Source organism: Passer montanus, unplaced genomic scaffold, assembly GCF_014805655.1.
Source record: "Passer montanus isolate IOZ18808 unplaced genomic scaffold, ASM1480565v1 scaffold17, whole genome shotgun sequence".
Classification (NCBI taxonomy): Eukaryota; Metazoa; Chordata; class Aves; order Passeriformes; family Passeridae; genus Passer; species Passer montanus.
The window spans coordinates 231,991-256,129 of NW_024364270.1; the positions used below are offsets into that span (position 1 = coordinate 231,991).

Genomic DNA, 24,139 nt, shown 5'->3' on the forward strand with positions numbered 1-24,139 from the left:
CCAAGGGAATATTTCAAGGCAGCTTCCCAAAACTGTCTCTTGCATGGGTCACACAAGTAGCTGGTTTGATTCCTCCCTGCCTGTGTGTCCTTCGATATGTGAATGGTCTGCATGGCCTCCACCCGAAGATAATATCTGCTGGTGAGAGCTCTGGCACCTGTCAGAAGAGAGGAGGCCTCTGGCTGCCTGAGGATGCCTTCCTGCTTTGTTCAGTGCTCTAAACTTAAGACAACAAAGAAGCAAACAACAACAGCAAAAGACTGGGGAAGGCAGAAAGATGCTTCCTTTGGTGGAAGTGGGCAGAGTCAGCCCTACCCAGCAGAGGTGTGGTTTGTGACTGACTGCTGTCCACTATGCAGGACTCAGTCAGTCAGGAAAAACCTCAGGCTGAGGTTTTGCTTGCTTGAAGAAGAAAGGGAGGACTGGGGTAACCCAATCCCTTTTCCTCTTTGTGGCCTGTGCAAGCATGTATTTGCACACTGGCAACCCAAGCTCTCTCATCTGCAGACCCAGCAGGTGTGTAGAGGAAAGATGCCTTTGGGTCTATGGGGAAAACATTTCCACAACTTACGTATCAGGCAGCTCCTTCTTCAGTTCTCATCTGGTTTTACATCAGGCCCAGTCTGCAGGCTGTGCTATGGGCAGACACTTCTTTCCAGCCATGGACAGCCATCCAGCTATCTGAGGATCTGCTTCCAGACCAAAGCTTCCCATTCCCTCTTCTTCCTTCCCCTTTTCTCAGTGTTGCAGGGATCCTTCTACTTTCAAACATTCAGTGTCCACAGCCAAGCTTTACTTAGCCCAGAAGATAGTTATAGATCAGATAGACTTGGTACTGACACAGATTTAATTTTATTGTTCATTATTTTAGATTTTCACTTGAAGATAAGAATACTGGCATTTATTAAGAATGGCTTTTGCTCTTTCCTATCAGAGAAATTAAAGAAAAAATCCCTATTTGGAATACTGTTAAATAAATCAAAATAGAAAAATGCAACCAAAAGTTCTCAGTCTCCACTGGCAAAGAAACCTTCACAAGATCTATGTTTATAAGTCAACATTTTGCTCAAAGACCCTGTGATTTTTCTGTATATACCTTTATATTTTCATTTTCTCCCATTCTCCTTTGACTCTTGCCTTTTGCAGGTCATGAAAACATACCACATGTATCATGCAGAGAGCATCAGTGCAGAAAGCAAACTGAAGGAGGCAGAGAAGCAAGAAGAAAAACAGATTGGGAGGTCAGGAGACCCTGTTTTTCATATTCGACTGGAAGAAAGGCACCAGAGACGGAGCTCTGTGAAAAAGATTGAAAAGATGAAGGAAAAAGTAAATAGTCCTTTTATTTAGTTTCACTTGAAATAAATTCAATGCATTTCTGACATTCTTTGGCATGATATTAGACAGAGAAATCCAGCTGGGAAATGAAATTAAGCCAGGTACACATAATAAACTAACAGTGGGTTATAGATAAATTGACATCATTTCAGTTCAGAGAGGGGGATACTTCATTCCCAATATAATTCTTACTGTAAGGTTTGTCACATTTGGAACAAAATATTAAGTTTTCACTTTGTATTCCATCTGTTGTATGTATAACAGGCTGGAAATTAAGATTCTTTCTTGTTACTAGGAATGCCTGTTTGAATTGTTACCATTTCTGCTGCATACCAAAAGTGAAGTAATTAAAATACATTAATATGAAATGTCTTTCCTAGCGTCAAGCAAAATATTCTGAAAACAAGCTGAAATCTATTAAGGCCCGTAATGAATACCTGCTCACCCTGGAAGCAACAAATGCTTCTGTTTTCAAGTATTATATCCACGACCTTTCGGATTTAATCGATGTAAGTATTGGCATGTTGGTATTTATGTTTATTCTCTTCAGGAATAATACTTCTTTCAGTTTACAAGGGAATATATTAGTCATATGGATTGCCTACAGTACACTTGCTGTTTATATTATTGTATGATACAATCAGAAGTTTTTCCCTTATTTCCACAAAATAAAGTGCCAGTAAGATGCTAAACCCATTCCTTTAAAGTTCGAACCTTGTGTTTGCACACCATGTGTCAATAGAAAATATGACCTTCCCATTGTGTACAATCTCTTGGACCTAAATATTTTTTACAAGATAAACTTCTTAAGTGGTCATCTAATGATATTTAATTAAAAAGAAACAATTTATTCCATGTTTTCAAAATTCTGTAGTTTCATTAATTTGGTCATTGAATCATACATACAGTGGCTTCTTACTCTCACTTCATGCAGTTTGAGGAACAGACACAATCAATCCTGTGTTCTACACTGTCAGCATACCTGTTACTTATTTTCAGTAAGTTGTTTTTATGAGAACATCCCAGAAGAATGAGGTTATACACTACTGTTGACTTGTGCCAGCATTTAGTCTCCTGTATTACTGACATTTTTACATGATGCAGGGAGAGCATCCTGCACCCTTATCACATTCCACCCTCTTAGTAAGCTGACTTCATATGTGATGGAGAAAATACAGAGACAGCAAACAAAAGCTGCAGAACATTCATTCACTTGCATTGTAGGGTTAAATGGCTTAGTGGATCCACCTCTGAAAAAGTGGCCCATTTGAAATTCTAGATATTTGAATATGCTTGCTACTGTAACAGTAACATATGGTGCTTTCAATAGTAAACAACATTGATACAAGGCTCTGGTTTCTAATATAGAATAAATTAATACAGAATTTGACAAGAAGTCTCATTTCTACTGACTGGAGAAGCAAAGCTTCACAGAGAAAGGGAAAAATGGCTTCTTAAGATTAATGGACTAAAATAGCTCCATATATGTGTTTATTGTGTGTCATCTAAATACTGATAGTTTTCTTTATAATTTCTAGTTTTTCTATAATTTATAAAATCTTGTCTGATTTTGTTACAACTTTTCCCTTTCAAATGGTTTTGCTTCATTTCTTTCTTGCTTTCCTGTAAAAGATGGCAGTTAATCTTTTTTGTGTTTTCAGTCTTTTTTTCTGTCTCTATTTCAACATATCTTTTATTCCTTTCCTAGTTGCTACTGCATATTTGGTCCTGATTTCTTCTGGTTTGTTGTGTGTCCTGTCCTTTTCTAATCTGTATCCATTGGCTTGCACAACCTGATCCTCCCATCTAGGTTGCCCAGGCAATGAAGGCATTTACCAGGAGCTATAGGTGGAAGATCAGGGCAGAAAACAAAGGACAAGCTGTGTACCTGCTGGGGTATCCCCCATGTGAGAAGTTGAGTCTACCTAGCGGATGATTTTCCTGCTACTGCTTAAAGGATGGCAGAGTTTTGGTCAGTAATTAGTGCGTGTCTCATAGATGTGAACTTCATAAATTCTTCATGGATTCTGGAAGGAAGGAAAGTCCTTTTCTTTTTGTTTCCAGCACCCTCACCCCTTCAGAAGCTGAATAGATGCTCATGAGGTCACTTCTCCTGCCTTCCCTTTCAGAGTTCAGATTTCTCAGAGAATGTCTCCAGTGTGTGTTTCTAAAACTTTATCAGGTTGGAAGATGCATGTGATTTTTATCCACTTCAATGATATCTACAGAGGTTTCTGTAGCAGTGAAAACTGAGTGGAGGAACCACAAGCCAGGAGCTTTACAAAGAATTGTGAGGGGAGGAGAAGTGAAGCTTTCTGTCCATACACACACAGAGCTGACACTGGAAGTAGTGTGTATGGAAGGGTATTTATACAACCATGAAGACTAGGGCTTCCTAACTGCTAGTCTTTAATAAAAATATACATTCTATAATATTTAGTAGCACAGAAAAATTGTATCTGCTCTGCCTGTCTTTTTGAAAGCCATGGACCAATGTACACAATAACATTCTTTTGGCAAAAAGGCTTGAGAAATTACTCTTCCCTAAGGAATTTAAATGGAAAGTCTAGCTGCCCTTTGCATCACTGTTTTGTAAGAGGAGGCTGTAAACATGTGCAACCAGAATTTGCTTCAGAGCTAATTTAATCCAATTGTGAGCTTGTTTAAATGAAGTGTCTTTCAGACATTTGTATTTAATCAGAATATGCTGTGAAAGCACTGGTATTTAGACAGAGTATTTGCCACTTGACAAAGGAAACTCTTTTTGTCAATGCAAAAATCTTGGCAAGGGTTTGAGTTATATCGTTGGAATGTGAGACATGCTTCCCAGTGGCCATATGTTGCAACAGTCCAGACTACCTCATTCTGTAAATCTGTTAATGTCATGGTACAATTTGGAGTTTTCAGAGCAGTGGTGGCAATTTCAGTCTTTGTCTTCTCTATTTTGTCCTGCTCTGCTAGCCTGACCTCCTGTGCTTCCCTGAACTCTCTCTCATTGCCTGTACAGAAAGGGATTACCTCTGCTCTGTGTCTGAATTCCAGTTAACATGGAAGAATTTAAATCCCCAAGCTGTTGGTGTTGCCCATAAATGAAATGGAATGTCTTCCTATGTTAGTGAAAAATACGTCTAATGAAAATGGGATAAGTACATGCAATAATGTAGTAGAGTTCCATAATTTTTTTTTTCTAACAAGGTTTGGGAGGATAGTGGGGGAAAAAAAACAAAAAAACCAACCTATTTTTCATTTGGATTCTACTGCATTTTCCATATGTGAGGCTTATATGGAAAATCCGAAATTACTGTTCCCCACCTGAACTCAGTCTGAACTGTTCAACTCTGTCATTTCATTAACAGAGCTCAGCACTTCTGACTTAAAATTATGATGTGTTGCTCATTTTAAGCTCTTGTGATAAAAGCAATATAAAAATATTGCTGGAGTCTTAGTTGGATGATTTAATGCATTTAGTGAGCTGAGAGATGAGGCCATCATTTGCAAAGAAGCAGAGAGGTAAACAGGATTTGATATGCACAGTGTATTTCTGTCCTCTGCATATTGTACTAGAAGAATTTGAATTTTCTGTTAAATATTTCTTATCTGCTGTCTAGAGTGGGATCCAGTTCAAGTGCAGGACAGAATTAGTTATTTTCTTTATTTGTACCTATAAAATCCAGTAAAGATTAGCTGAATTAAAAAAGCTTTACCTAGTATGTAGAAATTTTTAAAAGATTCTGAGTTTCAGAGGAACAACAAACTATACACTGCTGCTAATCTGGCTGTTAGTGCCAGCATCTGTCCATATGGCACATACTTTTACTCATTTACATTCATTAAATTGGTCTAAGAGGAAGGTAAGGACCTTTTTTCAGACTTACCATGCATTTTTATGATCTAAAGATAAATACTAGGAAATAGTGAAAAAACCCAACTTTACTGTAGTTCTGCTGCTGAAATAAATAAAATATCAATGTGTTGGTCTTTCTTAAAATGTAGTTTCTGAATCTCTAGTTGCAGTATGCATGTTTTGGACACTTAAGAAGTTAAGGAACATTTAGCTATTGTGAATTTAATTTATTCTGTAAAGGTTTTTTATTAATAATTCATAAAACCAAGTTTAAAACTAGGGTAAAGTGTGTGCAGCTCACAATCTTTATTACGTAAGTCCTCATAAATATGGTATGTACCCTTAGATCCCTTTTATTTGAATGTGGATGTCTGTGTAACAAAATACTTAGAAAGTGTCTTATTCAGAGATTAAGGCTTTTTTTATTAATTCCTCTCTCCATTGACATTAACATTTTATTACTATTCTTGAAACAAAATTAAATTAAATAAGAGCAGCTTGGTTTGGTTGAAGCTGTGTGCTAAGCACTTCAGTTTGTTTTGTTCAAGCCTAAATATACTCTGGGGTACAATAAAGGCAGTAAATGCTCTTGAGATTGCTTCAGATTTAATTTCAAATAAGAATAAAATGCAAATTACAAAATTTTTTTTTCACACATATCCCAAATGCATCCCTCATCTCCCTTCATTTTGCCCAACCAAAAGCCTTTAGGAATCCAGAAATGCAAACAAACCCGTAGTCTCTGACTTCATTCTGTTATTTTTCATCTTCATGTCTTGCTGCACCAAGTGACATCTCACCTGTAGCCCAGAGATGGGCAGCAGATCCGTAGCACCCTGGCTGTACCCTCGGTGAGCCTCTGACACTCATATTTATTTTGGCTAGCATTGTGGTTGCTCACTTGAACTGTAGAAGTCTTTCCACAAATCTGCAGATTTTTCCTGAAAATCATGTAAATACACGTGCATATGTGTGTGTGTGTGTGTGTATAGACAACTCTCTTTTGTAAACCATCTTTCCAGCAGATTAAAACAGAACATTTCTTTCTGTATAACCAAGATACTATGACAGTGCTGTTACCCTGTGTGTCCAGGTTTTGGGGAAAGTGGGCTATGGTCTGGCAGGCGTAAGCGTTATGATGTCTGAGTGTTTAGTTTTGCTTTTAAAAAATAACTTCCCTCATACAAATTCTATTTTTACATGAGTAATTTAAGCAAAATTTCAAATTCAGATGTTTTTAATTCCATTCAATGAGACACTTGTGATAAAGCATTAGTTCAGGATCTGAATTTAATTTTTGTTTTCTCTGCTGGAATTGGCATTGGAAGAAAATGCCTTAACCTGGCAAGATACTCTGCTTCACTTGAAAATCCTCTTCTTGTCTGATTTGTTGCCTTGTTCAGCTGTCATCACTTGCCAAAGATGATCGTGGTCATAGTGACTGAGTAGATTAAGGGTTAAACAATGAAGTTGTGTCAGAGCATAAATGCTGCAGTTTTATATTCCAGCTTGCAAAAAAACTGCATCAGAAACCCACACAGCTCTAATTGTAAATCAATAAGCTTTCTAGTAATACTCGGATTAATCCACCAAAGCCAAAATTCAGGCTGTAGTTTTATAACACATGGGTAGTCGGCAATGCTAAACCTGGCACTGCCCTCTATTTCTAATTCCTTTTCAGCTTAATCTTCTATGAGGTCTTTCTGAAACTAATGCACATGAAATAAAACAGCTGTCCCAATTCACTTTCTTATCAGCACTTTTAGTCTGTCTTTTTCATCCAAGATAGTGAATTAAATATGAGATCTGATTTGACATAGAACAAGAGAAAAACACCAAGAGACTTTTCCTTTTAGAAACAATATTTTTGAGGCTGGTGTTCTTTGAAATATGGATGCACTTCAGTATAAAGGTTGAGTGGCTGTTTTAGTAAGTGTAACAAAAATTTCCATTTTATAAATGCAAAAGAGAGGTTAACGTATGTGTGTGTGATTGAACATGACATCTTTTTCATTTTGTTTGAATGGTTCAGCATCTGGTTTTTCAGAGCGTCGCTGTCCCAGCTGCAGTCACTCTCTGGAGTACTTGCTAGGAGTGAAAACTTAGTCTTTCTGGAAGCTTTGTTGTGAATTAAACAGCTCTCTGTTAGATTTCAGAGAGCGGCTCCATCACTAGTCATTACCCTGCCTAGGTCAAGGTGTGAAGTATTTAATTTCCTTCTATTCATCAGTGAAGTGTTTAATCCCCTTCTAAAAGCAGGTTTTGGTATGGTAAATAGGTTGAAAGCTCTTTCCTTCTGTCTCACTCTGTTTCTCTCCTTTTTCAAATAAGTAAGAGGAAAGGGAGGGGAATGGGATTCCATGAGTCCTGTGGGATTTGTAATAGCTGCGAGGCAGTAACTCATACAAACAGTGCATATATGTATATAAGGTACAGTGGACTGAATTCAAATTGCTTCTTTCCCCAACTCCATAGGTGCCTTGGGAGTCCTGCAGGGATGGGGGACTTCAGGCTGTGGTGGGCATGAGGAGGAGTGGCTGGGGCTGAGGGATGCCCTGAAGCAGAGTGCTCTGACTGCGCTGGCCAGGCATTGGGGGCACATCTGGTTGGGGCACATCTCACCCGTTTGAATAGGGAGCACTGCTTTGTATGCAACTGTTAGCAAACTGATGTGCCACTATTGAGGTGACATCGGCCCCCCTACCTGGCGGCTCACTGAGCAGAAACTCAGGGTATTTACTGTACAATGTAGGGAAAAAATCAGCTGATATGCTACTGCTGTGACATTTTAAAAATATATTCAGCTGTTTTCTAAAATATTAATGAAACATGAATAATGCAAATTGAAGATGTTTAAAATTCAAGAACAAACACAACTTTATGTTTTACCAATTAGGTTTCAATTACATTCCATTTCATAGGAAAAAATACATAAATGATGACTTTCTGCATTTAGTAGCATGATGTGTATTTCTGGCTCTGTATGAGCATGGGAAATAAGGTGTTTACATTAAATACATTTTCATGATCAGGGAAAAGATGTTAAACCTTTCCTGTTGTATGAAAAAGCATTTTAGATGGATTGCTTATGCTGAAAGTATTTGTGGAGGTTTTGGTTTGGGCACAGGCATGGAAGCAGGAATTGCTTCAAGTTCACTTTGCTGCTGTTATTAACTTAGATGATAGTTATGTTAGGGTGTGTTTAAATGGGTGATTCAGGGCTTACAGATGCTGTTGATGCTGAAAAGCCCACTTGTGTGTGGAGTCCCAGATTTTGTTGATATACAGTGCCTGCACTTCTGTATCTGATAAGCAAACTGTCACATATGTACACTTGATCTCTTTTCTAAAACTGTCCATTAATCTTTGCAACAGATTGGGGATACAAAATACTTACTGTCTTGATCCCAGTAGTGTATTTTAATTTGGAAGATATAAAGATATAAAGATGTTTCAAAGATAGAAAAACTTCAGGACAGAAAATTTTAGTGACCGTTTCAGGATTGTGATATTGTAATGGCATTTCTCCTTTTAAATTTGTTGTCTTTTCCCTTTATTGTTTTTTTAGTGTTGTGATCTTGGATACCATGCTAGTCTGAACAGAGCCCTAAGAACATACCTTTCTGCAGAGTATAATCTTGAAACTTCCAGGCATGAGGGATTAGACATCATTGAAAATGCAGTTGACTGCTTGGAGCCTCGCAGTGACAAGCAAAGATTCATGGAAATGTACCCTACTGCTTTTTGTCCACCAATGAAATTTGAGTTCCAGTCTCATATGGGTGATGAGGTCTGTACACTGACAAGTATCCCCAAGTGACTGTTTCTGTATACCAGGACAGAGAATTTATTATTTACCAAACACTTTTACAAAGAGTTTGGTAAAAGCTACCCGAAAGTCAGTGGATCAGCAAGAATATTTTGCAAAACTTGCAGCACTGTCTGCTGCTTCAAAGTTCTCATGTAAAATCTGTTAAGTGTTACTATATTCTGTATAATTTATAATGACATTACTATAAATTTGCTGGCCAACCTGGGATCAGCCCAGCACCATTGTAAGCAGTGACTTTGCCTTTACTACCATCACTCAGAGTTTATGGGTGCTATTGAGAGCAGCTACAGAGTCACTCCAAATTATTCGTGCTGCAATGCAGCCTTTCCCCTTATTCTTCCCCCATTTTATCATCTGGAGATTTCAAGCATAGTGGGTACCCCAGCTGTGCCCTGTTCTGCTACACCAAAGTCCAGTAGCAAAGCAGAATTCAAAATTACCCATGTACCTATTTTTTTCTGAAGGTAACTCCAGGGTTTGCATTTCTGTGTGATACAAAAGCCACAAAAAGCACACATACAAAAATGCTGTGCTCTTTATTCATAAGCTGTAGTACATACTTCCACACCTTACAGCACATAAGTACTTTAAATTTAAATGGGCACGTTTTATTGTCTGGTTTAGTAGGTTTTAGCTTTAATAGCTTTGGTAGCTATTCACTTAGTTTTAAGAAAAACAACAGGACTATTGACTGGTTATTTTAATTACTTGCATCTTACAGCTCTTTTTGATTCTTTGTTAGGTTTGCCAGGTCTCTGCCCAGCAACCTGTGCAAGCAGAGCTTATGCTTAGGTATCAACAACTACAGTCACGATTGGCTACACTCAAAATTGAAAATGAGGAGGTAAGACCTATGTCTACAAGGGCTGAGCATTGAACATGATTTTCAGGAAGGTGCAGTGTTTTCTACCTTGCCAAAAGCATGTAAATGACCCTGAGGTGGCTCCAATCTGTATAAGTAGTTTTAATTTTAAAAAACACATACTGGCACATATGCTAAGGTAGATCCTCACCTGCTTTACAGAGGTTTGGGGACATTGTCTTTTACCTGTCCATACATTCACATTACTGAGTTCTATGTTTTGCAGACACTTCAGTGTAAACTTGTTAGAGCACATGTTTTTAAATTCTTGTGACAGAAAGCCACTGAGAACAGTTATTTCTCCTGTGACCATCCTCTTCCAGTCCTCAACTTGCTACTTCTGTAGTACAAAGGAATTTGAACTGTCTTTTGTGGTAGCTGAGTCAAGATCTCTTATGCTCTCAGCTACAGCTATTTATAAACATGACTAATGAATGCCTGTGATGGGAACAGCTCACCTAGCAAAATAAAATGCTTTTTTTTGGTAAAATATGGAAAAACTATGCTGTTCTCTTTCCCCTGCTCTGGCAGTGGAAATAAAATGCACTTTTATCGCAGTTGAGGCAATATTGAAGTCCTTCAGTTTGCATGAGAATCTATTCCTAAAAGAAAATGTAAACATAATTTAATTTCTTCATAAGAAGATATTAAGTTTTCAGGATGCCAGTTTTTCTCATTCTAGTTTGTATGTTGAATGTCTAGAACAAACTATTAATGTCTATGAGACATGTACAGTAGCTGTAAAAAAAACCAAAAAAAAACCCAAAACACTTGCATTCAGAAAGTCTCTCAAGGTAACAAAGATGAAAGAAGAAAGATAATTTCTTTCAGTGAAATGAAGTGCAAGAGCATAAAGGGAGAAATCATGTTTGACAGGCATGGAAGGGATATCTGACTACATTGGAGTTGTGTGTAGGCATGTCCATGATTTGGTTGACCCTTCTAGAGACTCCATCTGAAGCAAAACTGGGAAGTAAATCCCATCCTTGTGAATCTTACCAGTTACTTTATTGAACTGTGGAAACTGCATCCCTTGTCCACAGCATCCATGCCCAGGTTTCCACTATGGGCAGTGGTGCTCCGTAGGTCGTAGGAGGGCTGGGAGTCTGGTGTAAATTGTTCTTTCTCGAGCCCTCTCTGTCAACAATGTATTCCATTTCTGCAGTCTGAACATCACTGTGCTCCTCACCACAGCACTGCACAGTACAGGGTCACAGATTTTTTAACTTGGAAGGTCATGTTGTTCTGGGTAGATCCAGATCCCTGGATGTAGATATTTGATATAACACACTGACCACATTCAGGAAAGCTGACCCTTCAGAGTGCTGTATCATCTCTATTGCCTCCCAGATAAGGGAACTTAATCAAATCATGTCACATTTTAATTCTAATTTCAAACAAATGTGTGAGTGCACTACAGAGCCAACACAAGGGTACATCTGTGTTTGTGGGTTAGACCATGGTAAAGCAGAGAACTAGACAGGATATCTGTTACATAGATATCTGTTATAGCACACCTGACTTTTCACATTTACAGACCTGTTTGTTTGGGGGAGTGTGCCAGGGAGTTACTGTGAGTAATGAGCTTCCCTCCTAAGCTGTTCCTGTATATATTTATCTGGCATTTGGCAAACTCTGCTTTTTAATACCAGGTTAAGAAAACAACAGAGGCTACCCTGCAGACAATACAAGATATGGTCACCATTGAAGATTATGATGTGTCAGAGTGTTTCCAGCACAGTCGCTCAACAGAGTCTGTGAAGTCAACAGTCTCTGAGACATACCTGAGTAAGCCTAGCATTGCAAAAAGAAGAGCTAACCAGCAGGAAACAGAGCAGTTCTATTTCATGGTATGTTGGTTGCTTCCTCATTCATGTGATGCAGATCAAACACCTAAAGTAAACATTTTCCAGAAGTTCCTGGGATTTATGTGTCATGCATAGTAATAGATTCATCTGCATCTCTACAGAAATTCAGAGAATATCTGGAAGGTAGCAATCTCATCACAAAACTTCAAGCAAAACATGACTTGCTGCAGAGGACACTTGGAGAAGGTAAATATCCCACAATAAACTGAAAAGTGCTTCCAAACTATACAGTGAACCTCCTGAAATGCCAAAGATATGCAGGAAAAAAAATACAAAACTTAAAACTTAATTGTCCAGTAAACATAGATTTGATTTTTACCAGTCACAGGTTTGGTGCAGTGGTAAGAGTATACGCAATAAATTGATTTTATTTCCTCAACACATACTTATTTCCACTGCACAGATGTTTAGATAAATGACTCTATTTGGCAACAGAACTACTGAATGAAAAATCTCATGCCTGAAAGGAGTGACACAGTCAGTGCAGGTTTATTTAAGAGCTGTGACAAATGTAGTATTTCTACATCCTAACAATTTCTGTTGACTTGAGGTTTTTAATGAATCACACACTATGCACAGCTCCAGCCTCTTACCAGGCCTCCCAACAGACACTTCCTCATGCACTGAAGGGAAAAGGGGAATTGCAGTACAAACCTTGAGGACTAGACACACAGAGTGGAACAGACTTGAGAGGAAGTGAGGCTACACCACAAAGAATAAAATATTCTCCTGGAAGTTAAAGACTGTGATTTAAAGTTTAGACTCAAGAAAGGAAACCTGTTTGCTAAAAGAATTACTCTAAAAGATGTGTCAGCTTATTTTCTTTTTACTGCCAAGTATATGTTGTTAATCACATCTCTTCTTACTTTTAATACAAAAGCCCAGAACAGCTATTAGCAGTTCAGTGGCTATAACCGAAACAAAGCCCCTATCCAGGGAGTGACTGAGGTTGGGGGTAGGATATAAGCAGCATTTTCTTTCAAAATTGAACTGTAGAAGATGGTAGCTGTTTTTAGACAGCTACCTATGTTATCTTCTTTCTCGTGGAAGTTTTCATTTAATAGATTTTTGTTTTGAATGTGTGTGATGAATGTTTTATTCACACAAAACAGTGTGCAGCTGACTGTAGGCCAAAAAAAGGACGTTTTTCTTCTGGAAGCTCATTGAAAATGTCTTTGGAAAAATACAGTGAAAGGGAGGGAGATAAAAGGCAACAGAATCTGCTGCATAAACCATGTTGGGAAAAAAGTAAGGAAAGAATTGTTTGAAAGGAAACATAAAGAAAAACTTCTCAGCAGGGTGACCCAAGTGATAAATTGCCATTAGGCTCTGGGCCATTCTGCCATGCTGAGGCATGCTTGGACTATTTTGTTTGAAGAGTTCCCTTCTACACACCATCTGTAAGCCCCATGTAGTTAATCTGTGTTGCCCACAGTGGTTTTGCACATATTTGCTGTCCCAACACCACAGCATGGCACATACAAATAGTACCTCAAACATACACATTTACATTCAAAACTGATATTTGGAGCCATCATTTTTACAGGTTAAGAACTTCTAATACATCCTTCAGTTGAGGCATGAACTGCATTAAAATGCCCATGCCTTGGATGGAGGACCTGGATTCTGAAAGTTTCTTGAATGGGGAGGATTGAAAGGATCTAATTACAGTGGTATTATGAATGTTATTGCTGTAGCTAATAAAGAAATTAATTTGTAGGACATGAACTGTTCCCCTGCTCCCCTCAAACTGCCTTTTCTGGAAACTGTAATATCAGCAAGACTGCAGACAAATAACACAGTGTGCTGTGTTAAGTAAAGTGGGAAAAGGAAAGGATTGTCTCAACTGCAGGTTTTTCTTTGGCACCCTTTCTTGCTTTCATTCAAAACTATACAGTGTAAGGATGTAGGCTGAATAGATCCAGGTTCCCATCTGCTGCCCACAATGTTAACAGCATTTGGCTTCTATTCTGGTTCATCACCTGCCTACTACAGTCTTACTGTTTATGAACACAGCAGATACATATTCATGATCTGCACAGGGAAGATAGATGAAGTGCTCTGTGCTGAATCTGCTGCTACAGACTTGGAAAGTAAATAAGAAACGCTGAAATGAAATTGATACTAAACATAGGAAGCACACTGATGCTCACATTAGTCCTGATCCAAAGGCTCATCTATTGACAGAAGAAATCAACAAAGCAAAGGGAAGTGCAGGAAAGAAAACAAGGAGTTGTAGAAGAAATTCCCTGAAGGCCCAGACACCTTTTACCCTAAACTGTTAAATAACAAAGATGTGTTTAAAACCCCCCCCCCCCCCAACCCAGCTACAGCATTTGTAACATCTTTTGTTTTACTAACATTTATTATTGGAATTCTTAGTCTCAGTGAGTTTCCTGTAGTAACCTGAGTAGGTGCCAGGCCCTGGCTTACTCTTTTTCTTTCATATTTTATTTTGGTTAATATAATTAACCAAATTATAGGTTAATTTTGCATACTCTTCTTTGATCTCTCTTTTTCACCTATCTAACATCGATGCCAGCAAGATTCACGTGTCTTACTGTCAGGGTTGTTCCCAGAGCTTTTTCTTTGTGCCACTTTGAGGGGATCCATACACTTGTAGTATTGCAAAATATGTTTTCAGTGTAGGGTCTTCAGTACTGTGCAGAACTTTGCATGCATCTGAACACTGGCACATAGTAGCATGTTTTTCATATCACTGTTATTCATTCTTCCTGGCGTCTGAAAAGCTGGTTTGGTGTCACTTTCAAACTTGGACCTAGCCCAAGTGAAGCTCAGAGTAATTTTCAGAGATCATATCCATGGATCTGTTCACTGGCATAGGTGTTTAATTCTTCACTAGTACCTTACTTGAACTTGTTAATAGTGAATTTTGTTTGCAGTGTGTGCCACTTAACCCCTTTAAAGGGCTTCACAGTTTTGTCATGATTTGATACAAAAGTATTTCAGTCATCTGCATAGTGCTCTGCCTCCTTAGCTGCTGTGATCTTGCAAGATATTAATAAATGCCCTCTGGATTGCATAAATGGTCCTAATAGGAAGGTTTGAGTAAATGGCTGTTACATTTTTTTGCCATGATGAAAAAAGACCATTATAAGTCCACTGAGTTTCCTTTTCTTCACTAGTTTTTGATCAGTGAGAATATTTTGCCACTCTATCTGTGGCTGATTAGTTTCTTTCGTCACCTCCTGTGAAGAAAGTTATCAGTGGCCTTTGTAAGCTTAAGTAAATTAATTGAACTGATTCTTCATTATCCATTATTTTACTGACATTTTCAAAGATTTTTAATAAAGTAATAGGGCACAATCTCCCTTTGGCAATGTTAGGCTCATTGGAACTTACCATACCATGATCTTTGTCCTGTTTCATTATTTTGCTTTTCATAATGATGAGTCAGTCATGCCTGATTTACTGGTCTGTTGATCTGCCAAGGAGCCTTTCTGGAGTATGATATTTGCTTCTTTACAGTTCCCTGCAGTTCTCTGTGGTGTTTCTCAGTGATAGTGTTACACTTTTTTCTGTAATACGCAGAGAAAAGAGAGTAGGCAGTCTTTTAATAACTACTCATGTCTAGAGCCCCGCATTTTCAGCACTGAACAGGTTTTGGCACAAGGCACAGGGGGAGATGTAATCTAATCTTGGCACAGCTCTATTTCCATACTGATTTAGCCACTGAAACATATGAGCACCAACAATAGACATTGTTTGGAATTTTACTTGAAATTATTTACAGTATCAAGTGACTCTAAATCTTTGGGCAGGCTTCTTAAAAGTTGTTCTATAACATGGGTTGTATTTGTATTTTAAGTGGAACTGTGGAGATAGTAGGTAACTACTGTGCCCTGTTTGTTGTACAGTTGTATGTCTTTTGCTGGTAGTATGAAAGTTAGGGCTAAAAATAATTTGCTAAGTATCATTTAGATACAAAAATTTCAACCTAAAACCTATAAATCATTGTTTCCTGTTTATTTAACTTTCTAGGTCACAGGGCTGAATACATGACAACAAGGTAAGATATTGTTATCTGACTTGATTTAGAGTTAAAAAATAGGCAAAATCTTAGAATTAACAAATTTTAGAACAACTTTGAAAGGCTTGTTGCTGTTGTTACATAAATTATGTACAGACCCTGTGTGTTTTAACATTCAGTATTTCTGTTTCAGCATGCTGATGAGTAAAGTATCAGACTATTCATGTTCCTCATTTTTGTGAACTGCTTTGGCCAGTGTCAAAAGTATTTGTGAATCACATATCAAATTTGGAAGTTGCAGGGGGGACTTAAGTGCTCAAAAAGAAATATTTTTCAGTTGTCAGAAATACCTTGCCTCTCATCATTTGTAATTCAATTGGTCAGGATACACACTTTAAAAGAAGCTGGTAGGAAGATCAATTTGGGCAATGGGCTGTATCTTTGATAACCTAGCTTTGAACACAAAAACCTGCCTCCCCCAGCATCCATATGTTCCGTACTGAAACGGCTCTATAGATCCGCAGAGGAGAAGGGATTCAGTGTTAGATCTCCCAGCTTTGTGCTGCATGTACTTTTTCAGTTGTGTAATGCACAGCTTTGAAGCTGCCTCCAGATATAAACCTGGATAAGCTCTGCAGCCCCCGGAGTCTGGGAGGGGGCAATGGCAACTGCTTGAATTTGCAGCTGCCACTTGTATGTATCACTGCTACAGGCAGTGTGCCCTGCTAAAGCAGGAACATCCAGCCCAGCTTGCTTGGTCTCACTCTTCCCTTCCCTTTCCATGCAATACATCCTTGCCCAATGCCTTCAAGAACTGTATTTCCTGGTCCTGATGTTTCCAGGACATTTCTACAGCCTTTACACTGGATTTTCTCCCACCACTCCATGTTCTTTATTAGCTCTGTAAAGTTGGACTTACTCAACTTCTTTGCTTACATGACTTCAGTTGACCTCAGTTGAAAAGTGGTTACAAATCAGAGCATTCTTCCCAATTGCTGACATTAATTCTGACAACTGTACCTTTAACTCTGCCTCCAGGTGCTACCATTCCAGGAATGCATGGAAATCAACAAGTTTATGTCTAATGAGAAAATTCTCCTTTCTTGACTCCAGTGCAGGCGACTCATCAGGCTCACATCATCCTAAGTTCCCCGCTGTGTAAACAGCTGAAAGGAGATGGTGGATTTAGGCAATGATTTTACCTTAGCAAAGTGGGGGAGCAGTGAAGCCATCTTACCTCATATCTTGTTACATCTGGTCACTTGAGAAAAATACTCGGAGGAGCAGGGCCTGCCTATCTGTTCCTCAGCAGCAGCTCCTGGGCTTTGGCTGGGCCCTCCCTGTTGCCCCAAAGTTCATTTATGCTTTTGGACTGTGAGACAATGTTCTTTAAGGTCAAAGTTAAATTGTAGAAGGGAAGAAGATATCTTTAAAGATGAGTTTAAAATAGCAGATAGTACTCAAACAAACTGAAGTCCCACTGCTGAATGCTCTATGCCTTATTATTTCTCACTGATCCCCCAAAAACATTTGATTTTTTGCTAAGTCCAAAAAAACCTCTAGAAACTGCTGGTGCATGGGAACTAAGGAAGCTGTTGGCATTTAACTGTTGGCGTGACATTCACAAAGTAGTTTGTGATCTAGAGAACAGTATTTATTTTCTGTAATCTCTTTCAGTCATGGTCACCACGTGAAACACACTAGGTAAAATTTTGCAGACCAAAGTTTTGTGTATTCTTCCTTTACTTCTTTATGTGTTATACTGGTTTTATTTATTTGTTCAAGTTGATATACTTTTAATTCCATTAGCCAATTAGCAAGATGTTTCTTTTCATGTGTGAAGTTGTTGATGTGCAAGGCTAAAGCTGTTTAACCTTCTTGGCTGTAGTTGAAAATGCAGACAGTTTGGTTTTGAAGCATCTTAGGAGTGTGCTGAGCAGCTTTAATTTGCATTTGAATTTTCTCCAGCATGAAGCAACTTTTCTGCTTGATAAGAGGTGCTTCGAGTGGTCTGTGTTCTGCCATGGCTGGCAGGATGAATTCCAGTGGTTGCTGCACATTTTATGCATGACCACAACAAAAAAAGCCATTCCGATTGTGCAGTGTTTGGAATAAATTTATATGATAAGACTGCAAAACAGGGATTCATAAAGAATGTCATTATTTATCCATAAGTAATTTTTAATGGGGGGAGTTCTCCACTCTTTAATGTGGTACACTTAAATTTGATGGAAAGTCTTTATTTTGTAAGTATTGTGTTTATTGCTCCCTTTACAATGTTCTGTTGTTTTGCCATGAGCTTGCAGACATTTCATTTTATTGCGTGACTTAATTCTATCTTGCTCAGTAATCATATTCCCTTCCCTTAGGCCTCCAAATCTTCCCCCTAAGCCCCAGAAACACAGGAAGCCCAGACCCCGATCACAGTATAGTGCTAAGTTGTTTAATGGTGATTTGGAGTCGTTCATCAAGGTACTGGCACCAGCCACCGCAGTGGCTGATCTCAACACTTCTTACTATAATGGTCACCACCTCACGAAAGCTGAGGCAGATCATTATGTTTAAGTCTGTCCTGGGGCTCTTCTTTCCCAGTTGATCAATATAATACTTCCTGAAGTCAAAGGGAAAGAGAGGGATTCATTTCTCACATTAGCTTCCCTACAGTTGAGTTAATCAAGTAAGAATACTATTGTCAGCCTGCTTTTAGTAGGAAACTTTGCTACGTGTAGTAGGTAGGATATAGTGGTACATCCCACAACTTAGCACAATTTCCTGCTTGCTATTTTCATAACATCCAGTGTTCAAAGTCTGCGGAGAAGCAGCATTTCCCAGGGTTTGATATCCAGATTTTGATTTCCTATGACTTTAGGAATTTATTATATTGTGTGAAATTGTGATCAACGCTATTCTGGATCTTGTATCTTTGCTGTATTTACTATCTTCTTCTTTCTCATACTTTTATTTCTAATAATGCTTCTAGCCGAGGCCGAAGGAACTCTCACACGAGACATCAGGTATAGTTCTGGTGACGAGAACCAGCTCTGCCTCGCTCTCGGGTTGCATTCCTGCCTGGCTCAAAATGAGTTCTTTCAAAGACCTGGAGGGAGAAGTTTGCATTAAGAAATGAGTGTACAAATATAGCAGGCAAAACTAAACCAGAGCAGAACTCTAGAGGGATTGTAGTCTTAAATGATGGATATTCTCTTAATCATTTTCAAGGACTCAGCCACATAACAGTTTGTGCCTCTGGACACTAGCTGACACAGCTACAGGAAAGAAATCTTTTTAAAATTGTAGAAATACATTTATAAATGAAATGAATGAAATTCTTGACTGCAAGCTCTGTGAATTGGGTTTGCATATTACAGGTATAGCTAGTGGCAAACACTTTTCCGAGCAAATTCTGTGCTTGGTGGCACTGTACTGATTTAGCTGTCTTGGAATCAAACTTTCGGTCATCCTCAATACAACTAAAGGGGAAATTATTATTATTTTTATGTTTATTGTTACACAGGAGGTGCCATGAAATGTAAAGACTTTGAGAAATCATTACATGAGAAATAGATGAGTATCATGAGCAGTTTCTTGCTTAAGGGCGAAAGTAAGCAAGGAAGCAGAAATTATCACAATGAAAGCCCCTAGACTAGAGAAGACGAAGCAAATCAGAGAAATGGTCCCCCATCATATTCCCTCACGAGGGAACATGGCAGTGTGGCTGACAGGGCATACTTGCAAGTGGGGAGCCCTACATAACTAGTCTTTCAAAAGGAAAGGTCAAAAAAACCAGTACCCTTATGACAGATATGCCAGTGTGGGAGCTATGTTAGGACAGCATCTCTGCCCAAAGACCATGTCATTCCTGGTAGGGATGAGTCATTTTGACAGGCACAGCTAGTAAAATACACTATCATGCCAAACTGCTTTTTGTTTGAGTTTTACATCATAAGAAATTCTAAATAATCAGAAATATGTATTCACTGACTACACACATCAGATTAAATTCACAGTAGCGGTAGGGTCACTGTTCTTGACACTCACCAACACAGATTGTTACTTCAGATTATTTGCCTTTGATTAGATCCAAAAGGCAAAGCTGTTAGTTTAGATTATTTCAGGGTATTACTTAAGTACAAAGTACAGTGTGGTTCTGAACAGATTTGCCAAAAACAGGTATGAAAGTGATTTGGGTTTTGGGTTTTTTTAGAATTTCTTACTGCAAACACTACCTTTTCCTAGGCTTTATATTCTTTGCATGAACCATGAACTACTAACGAGAGATGTGGGTGCATGTTGTGCATTTTTGCTGATATTCTGCTTTTTGGGAGAGCCAGGCTGCTCAGTGTTGGTGAAGATTATGGTGTTCCTGGGTTTAACAGCTGACCTCATCCAAGGGGTTTTTTATTTAGCTCTTACTGGATCATGACACAAGTCAAAGAGGAAATGCTAATCGAGCCATTACTGGTTCTTGGCTAGCCAGTCTTTGCTAGGTTTTAAATTGAAAGACAAACAAGCCACTATTTAAATAGAATAGTTAGTGATAATAGTCCTTTTTAAGCCCCACTAAAACAGCACAGGGTACACGTAAGATTTGGGGGCGTAGGTTACCTCAGGAAGTGCAATTGCTTCACTGTGTGTTATTTTCCAAAATTTTTTAGTTGTATTTTCTACTTGAGCTTAAGTCATTAACTTCTCATTAGTGTAGTTTAGCATGAAAACAAAGTACTCATTTGTAAGAGGAAATGTGTATTCTGAGTTACAAGGTGCTTTTGAATTAATGATTTTATAATTCAGACTGATTTTATACTAAACTTCCAAATGAATTAGTCAATTCTCTGAGCACTTACATATTGGAAATTCATTTGGAAAGAAAAATTACAGCTTCCAAGACAAGAAATTCTAACATTATTTATGAAACAGTAATTTTTGCAGCATAAGCACCAACTTTTCCAAATAATTTTTCAATCATATAATTTATGTCTTTAATCTGTATTTGATAACTTCTGGTCACTAGTGTGCTTGGGCTAAAATATCCATGTTTTAAAGTGCCAAAATGAAAGGTTTCCAATGGTTATTTTGGAAAATAAGCAGTTTTTTAAAAAAAGACAAGTCACTAATATAATTAATGTATAGTCATCTTCTCCGCCTGCCATCACAAATGCTTCTTATCTTGTTTTAAAACACTTTTGTGTAACTGAAAAGGTAGCTACAGACCAACTGCTGTGTCATTGCTGGGATGAGGAGCTGTGATTCCTGAGCTCTGCTGGTGGGGAGGTTCAGGCTGTGACCTCCCTTTCCCAGTGACCTTGTGCACAGAGACAAGGCAGCTGAACCATATGCTCAACTCAGGGTAGCTGCAGTTCACCACCTGAGGACTGTCAGCCATTTAGAGCAGCCAGAAACAACATGCCAGCCCATCATCTGCCCCATGGCAGGGCACACAAACCAGCAGAGCCACAGCAGTGCCCTCAGTCAGCAGGGAGGCATCATGGTACCCCATGCAATGTCACTTGGTGGCTCTGCTCCAAGAATGTTTCTCATTGTCCAGAAAATCCACAAAAGCCTTGTAAGTGATTTGTGATAAACTTCTTAGAAAAAGAAAACCCCACATTGAGGAATTGGGTCCTGTGTAAGTATGTCCATGTTGGATTTTCTTCACCAGGAAAAGAAAGGTCAGTTAAATAGGTACAGAGGAATCATTTCCATCGTTAATTATTATTCCTAATAATAATCTTTTAAAAGGCAGATTTACTGCTTTAACTCATTTTGCTTCAAAAGTCTAAAATGCATGCATGAGCTTAGATGTCACATACAGTGTTAGCCAGATACGGTGACAGAGGTAGAAAAATGAATTTCCTGAATAAATTATTTTAAGAACCATAATCCTTTTCTTTACCTGTTCCTTTTCCTCCCTCCCTAAATGGGAAGAGAGCTCTGTTTAAAGTGGTATTTTTATCTTGGGTGGTTTTTTTGCCAGCACTGTATGTCCATCTAGATTTTCCAAGAAAGTGCATTTTCACATTGAGGCCATAGCAGGGAGGTTTCCTCTTTCTGATCTGCAGCTCACTCATTCTGCTCTTGTTTTTGCAGGATTCAGGGCAAGTCATTCCTCTTATTGTGGAAAGCTGTATCAGATTTATAAATTTATATGGTAAGCTCTGAAAAAAAGATGTAATTTTATTATTGTTCTGACTTTTTTGTGTATCTTTTACATTACTCATTTAGCAGCACACCATTGTTTTTAAAATACAGTTTTTAAGTATCTTAAAAAAGAAATTACTTTTTCAGCACTGTCTTCCATCTTTTCTGCAGGTCTTCAGCATCAGGGGATTTTTAGAGTGTCTGGTTCCCAGGTGGAAGTCAATGATATTAAAAATTCATTTGAGAGAGGTAATTGGATTTTCATTTATCTGAGCACTTTACTATCTGACAGTTAAAAATCTTTTAAATTCTAATCATTTTCTGTGTGTACTTCACCTAAAACTTTCCACCATCACATGCTTAAACATGAAGTATAATGATGACATGTGCATGTTTTCCCTCCATCATGTCCTAGAAGCTTGAGGTTTTTTCTCATTTTCTTTACATAAGGCATATGACTCTTCAATCAACTGTGAACGTTAGTTTTTTTGTTAACGGTAAACTGCAAATGATAGTTTTTGTGTATTTTATTCTAAAGATCCTCAGAAAATAAAGGTATTGAGCTTAATTTGACTCAAGAAACTACTTAATAAAATTTGAAAGTCCTGTTGCTTGATCTCCTGGAATACAAGTGCTCAACTTTCTGGCCCCTCTGCCAAAGTTGCATCATGATCCAGGAAAATAGGGAGTAAAAAAAAGGGTCATTCCATTTTTCATTCCCAAAGGAAACTTCAGCCCCCAGAGGAGGAATTACCTGAAAAATGCCAGGAAGTACAGCCAGCTTTTTTAATATCAGTGGCTTGCAACACCCAGCCTTTGATTGCTCTTCTAGGGAAACCAGGATCCAGCCATCCTCCGTGTTAAAGCAATACTTGTTACAATCTTTTTTAAAATATTACATTCCTTTTTTCTAAAGCATTAAAAGCTGGGTTGTTTTAATTTCTAGGGAAAAATAAAATTTCTGCAGATCATCTGCAAATGACAAAAACCTTGAACCAATAAGTCTTGTGACTAAAAGCATAAAAAATATGCACAGTAATTTGCCCCCTAGTATTAGTTATATATATCTTGTTAAACCTGATCTTTTCTTTGACAAGATACATAAAGCAGCTGTTTTCACTTGCTAAGTGAAGCCACATCCCTCCATTCTGCAGCTTTTAAATCTGCTTATTCTTAACTCCTCCTCCTAGGTAGTGTTATCTTTGAAGCTCCATACATTTTAAAGTGTTTCAAAATAAAGATTATTTATGTAATCTAAAATGACATAAATAAAACGGTGCAGTCATGGCTGAGGTTTCAGTTAGATTTTCAACAAAGTGGTTGCACATATTCCTGATATTTTAACTTCTTGGAATGAAGACACATATTCAATTCAATGAGTGGTCTAACTCCATTTGTTTTATATAGGGCTCCAAAGAAAAGTCTGCAAAACTCTATTCAATTAAGAGTGTTTGACTTTTTTGTTTTGCTAAGTGTAAATCACAACATGTCCATAAATACCTAGCTAGAAGTTCAGGACCTAAGAGATCACTAGGTTATGTAATTTTAAGGAAGCTTTATTTAGGCTGCCTTTTTTTAGTTTAATCATAGCCTGGGATTTCTAAATCAGTGTTTATTATCTTACTTGAATGCTTGCATTGCCACCTCCCACATACTAAAAACAAAAACCACCCAAAATGTCACTCACTCATAAAAATGTTCCATGCAAGAATGCTCCTGCATGTGTGTTTCATTCACTTTATTTACTTTTTAAGGTGAAAATCCTTTGGCAGATGACCAAAGTAACCATGACATTAACTCAGTTGCTGGAGTACTGAAGCTCTATTTCCGAGGGCTGGAAAATCCTGTCTTTCCTAAGGAAAGATTTAATGATCTTATTTCTTGTATCAGTAAGTATAAATTTCTGTTTTTTCTCAATAGAATTTTACTTTCAGATACACAGTAGCAGCCTCAAAAAACAGCTAACTTCACAGATTTTCGTGAGATTGTTTGCTGTGTGTAGCAGTCTGGCTCAGTTGTTAGTCATACTCACAGCTGGGGTTGTTCCCTTTTTCCATTGGGATTAATGTACAGTACAATTCTTTGTTTAACAGGGCAGGAAGAATATCTTTTGGTATACAAGGGATAGTTAAATTTAAACACATTATTATTTTCCTCTGTGCACTGAGGCAGACAGAAGTGAATGAAGTTGTGAACATGCAAACAGATTGTGTTACTTTCCAAGGTTTTCATGCCCCACAGCTTGGGGTCAGCACTGGTGAATAAG

General features: G+C 38.1%; 1 protein-coding gene across 2 annotated transcripts in view; it reads left to right on the forward strand.

The window, feature by feature from the left end:
- Positions 1-24,139, forward strand: part of SRGAP1 (SLIT-ROBO Rho GTPase activating protein 1) — a 141,456-nt gene that overhangs the window by 89,085 nt on the left and 28,232 nt on the right. Inside the window, exons 5-15 of one of the 2 annotated variants that reach the window (XM_039704138.1) lie at positions 1,147-1,329; positions 1,719-1,847; positions 8,751-8,972; positions 9,757-9,858; positions 11,529-11,726; positions 11,846-11,930; positions 15,747-15,774; positions 18,105-18,207; positions 21,823-21,883; positions 22,045-22,122; positions 23,628-23,762. In XM_039704138.1, coding sequence (XP_039560072.1) covers positions 1,147-1,329; positions 1,719-1,847; positions 8,751-8,972; positions 9,757-9,858; positions 11,529-11,726; positions 11,846-11,930; positions 15,747-15,774; positions 18,105-18,207; positions 21,823-21,883; positions 22,045-22,122; positions 23,628-23,762 — 1,324 coding nt within the window. Of the gene's footprint in view, positions 1-1,146; positions 1,330-1,718; positions 1,848-8,750; positions 8,973-9,756; positions 9,859-11,528; positions 11,727-11,845; positions 11,931-15,746; positions 15,775-18,104; positions 18,208-18,715; positions 18,750-21,822; positions 21,884-22,044; positions 22,123-23,627; positions 23,763-24,139 lie in introns of both variants that reach the window. The other variant, XM_039704139.1, reaches the window with a different exon arrangement.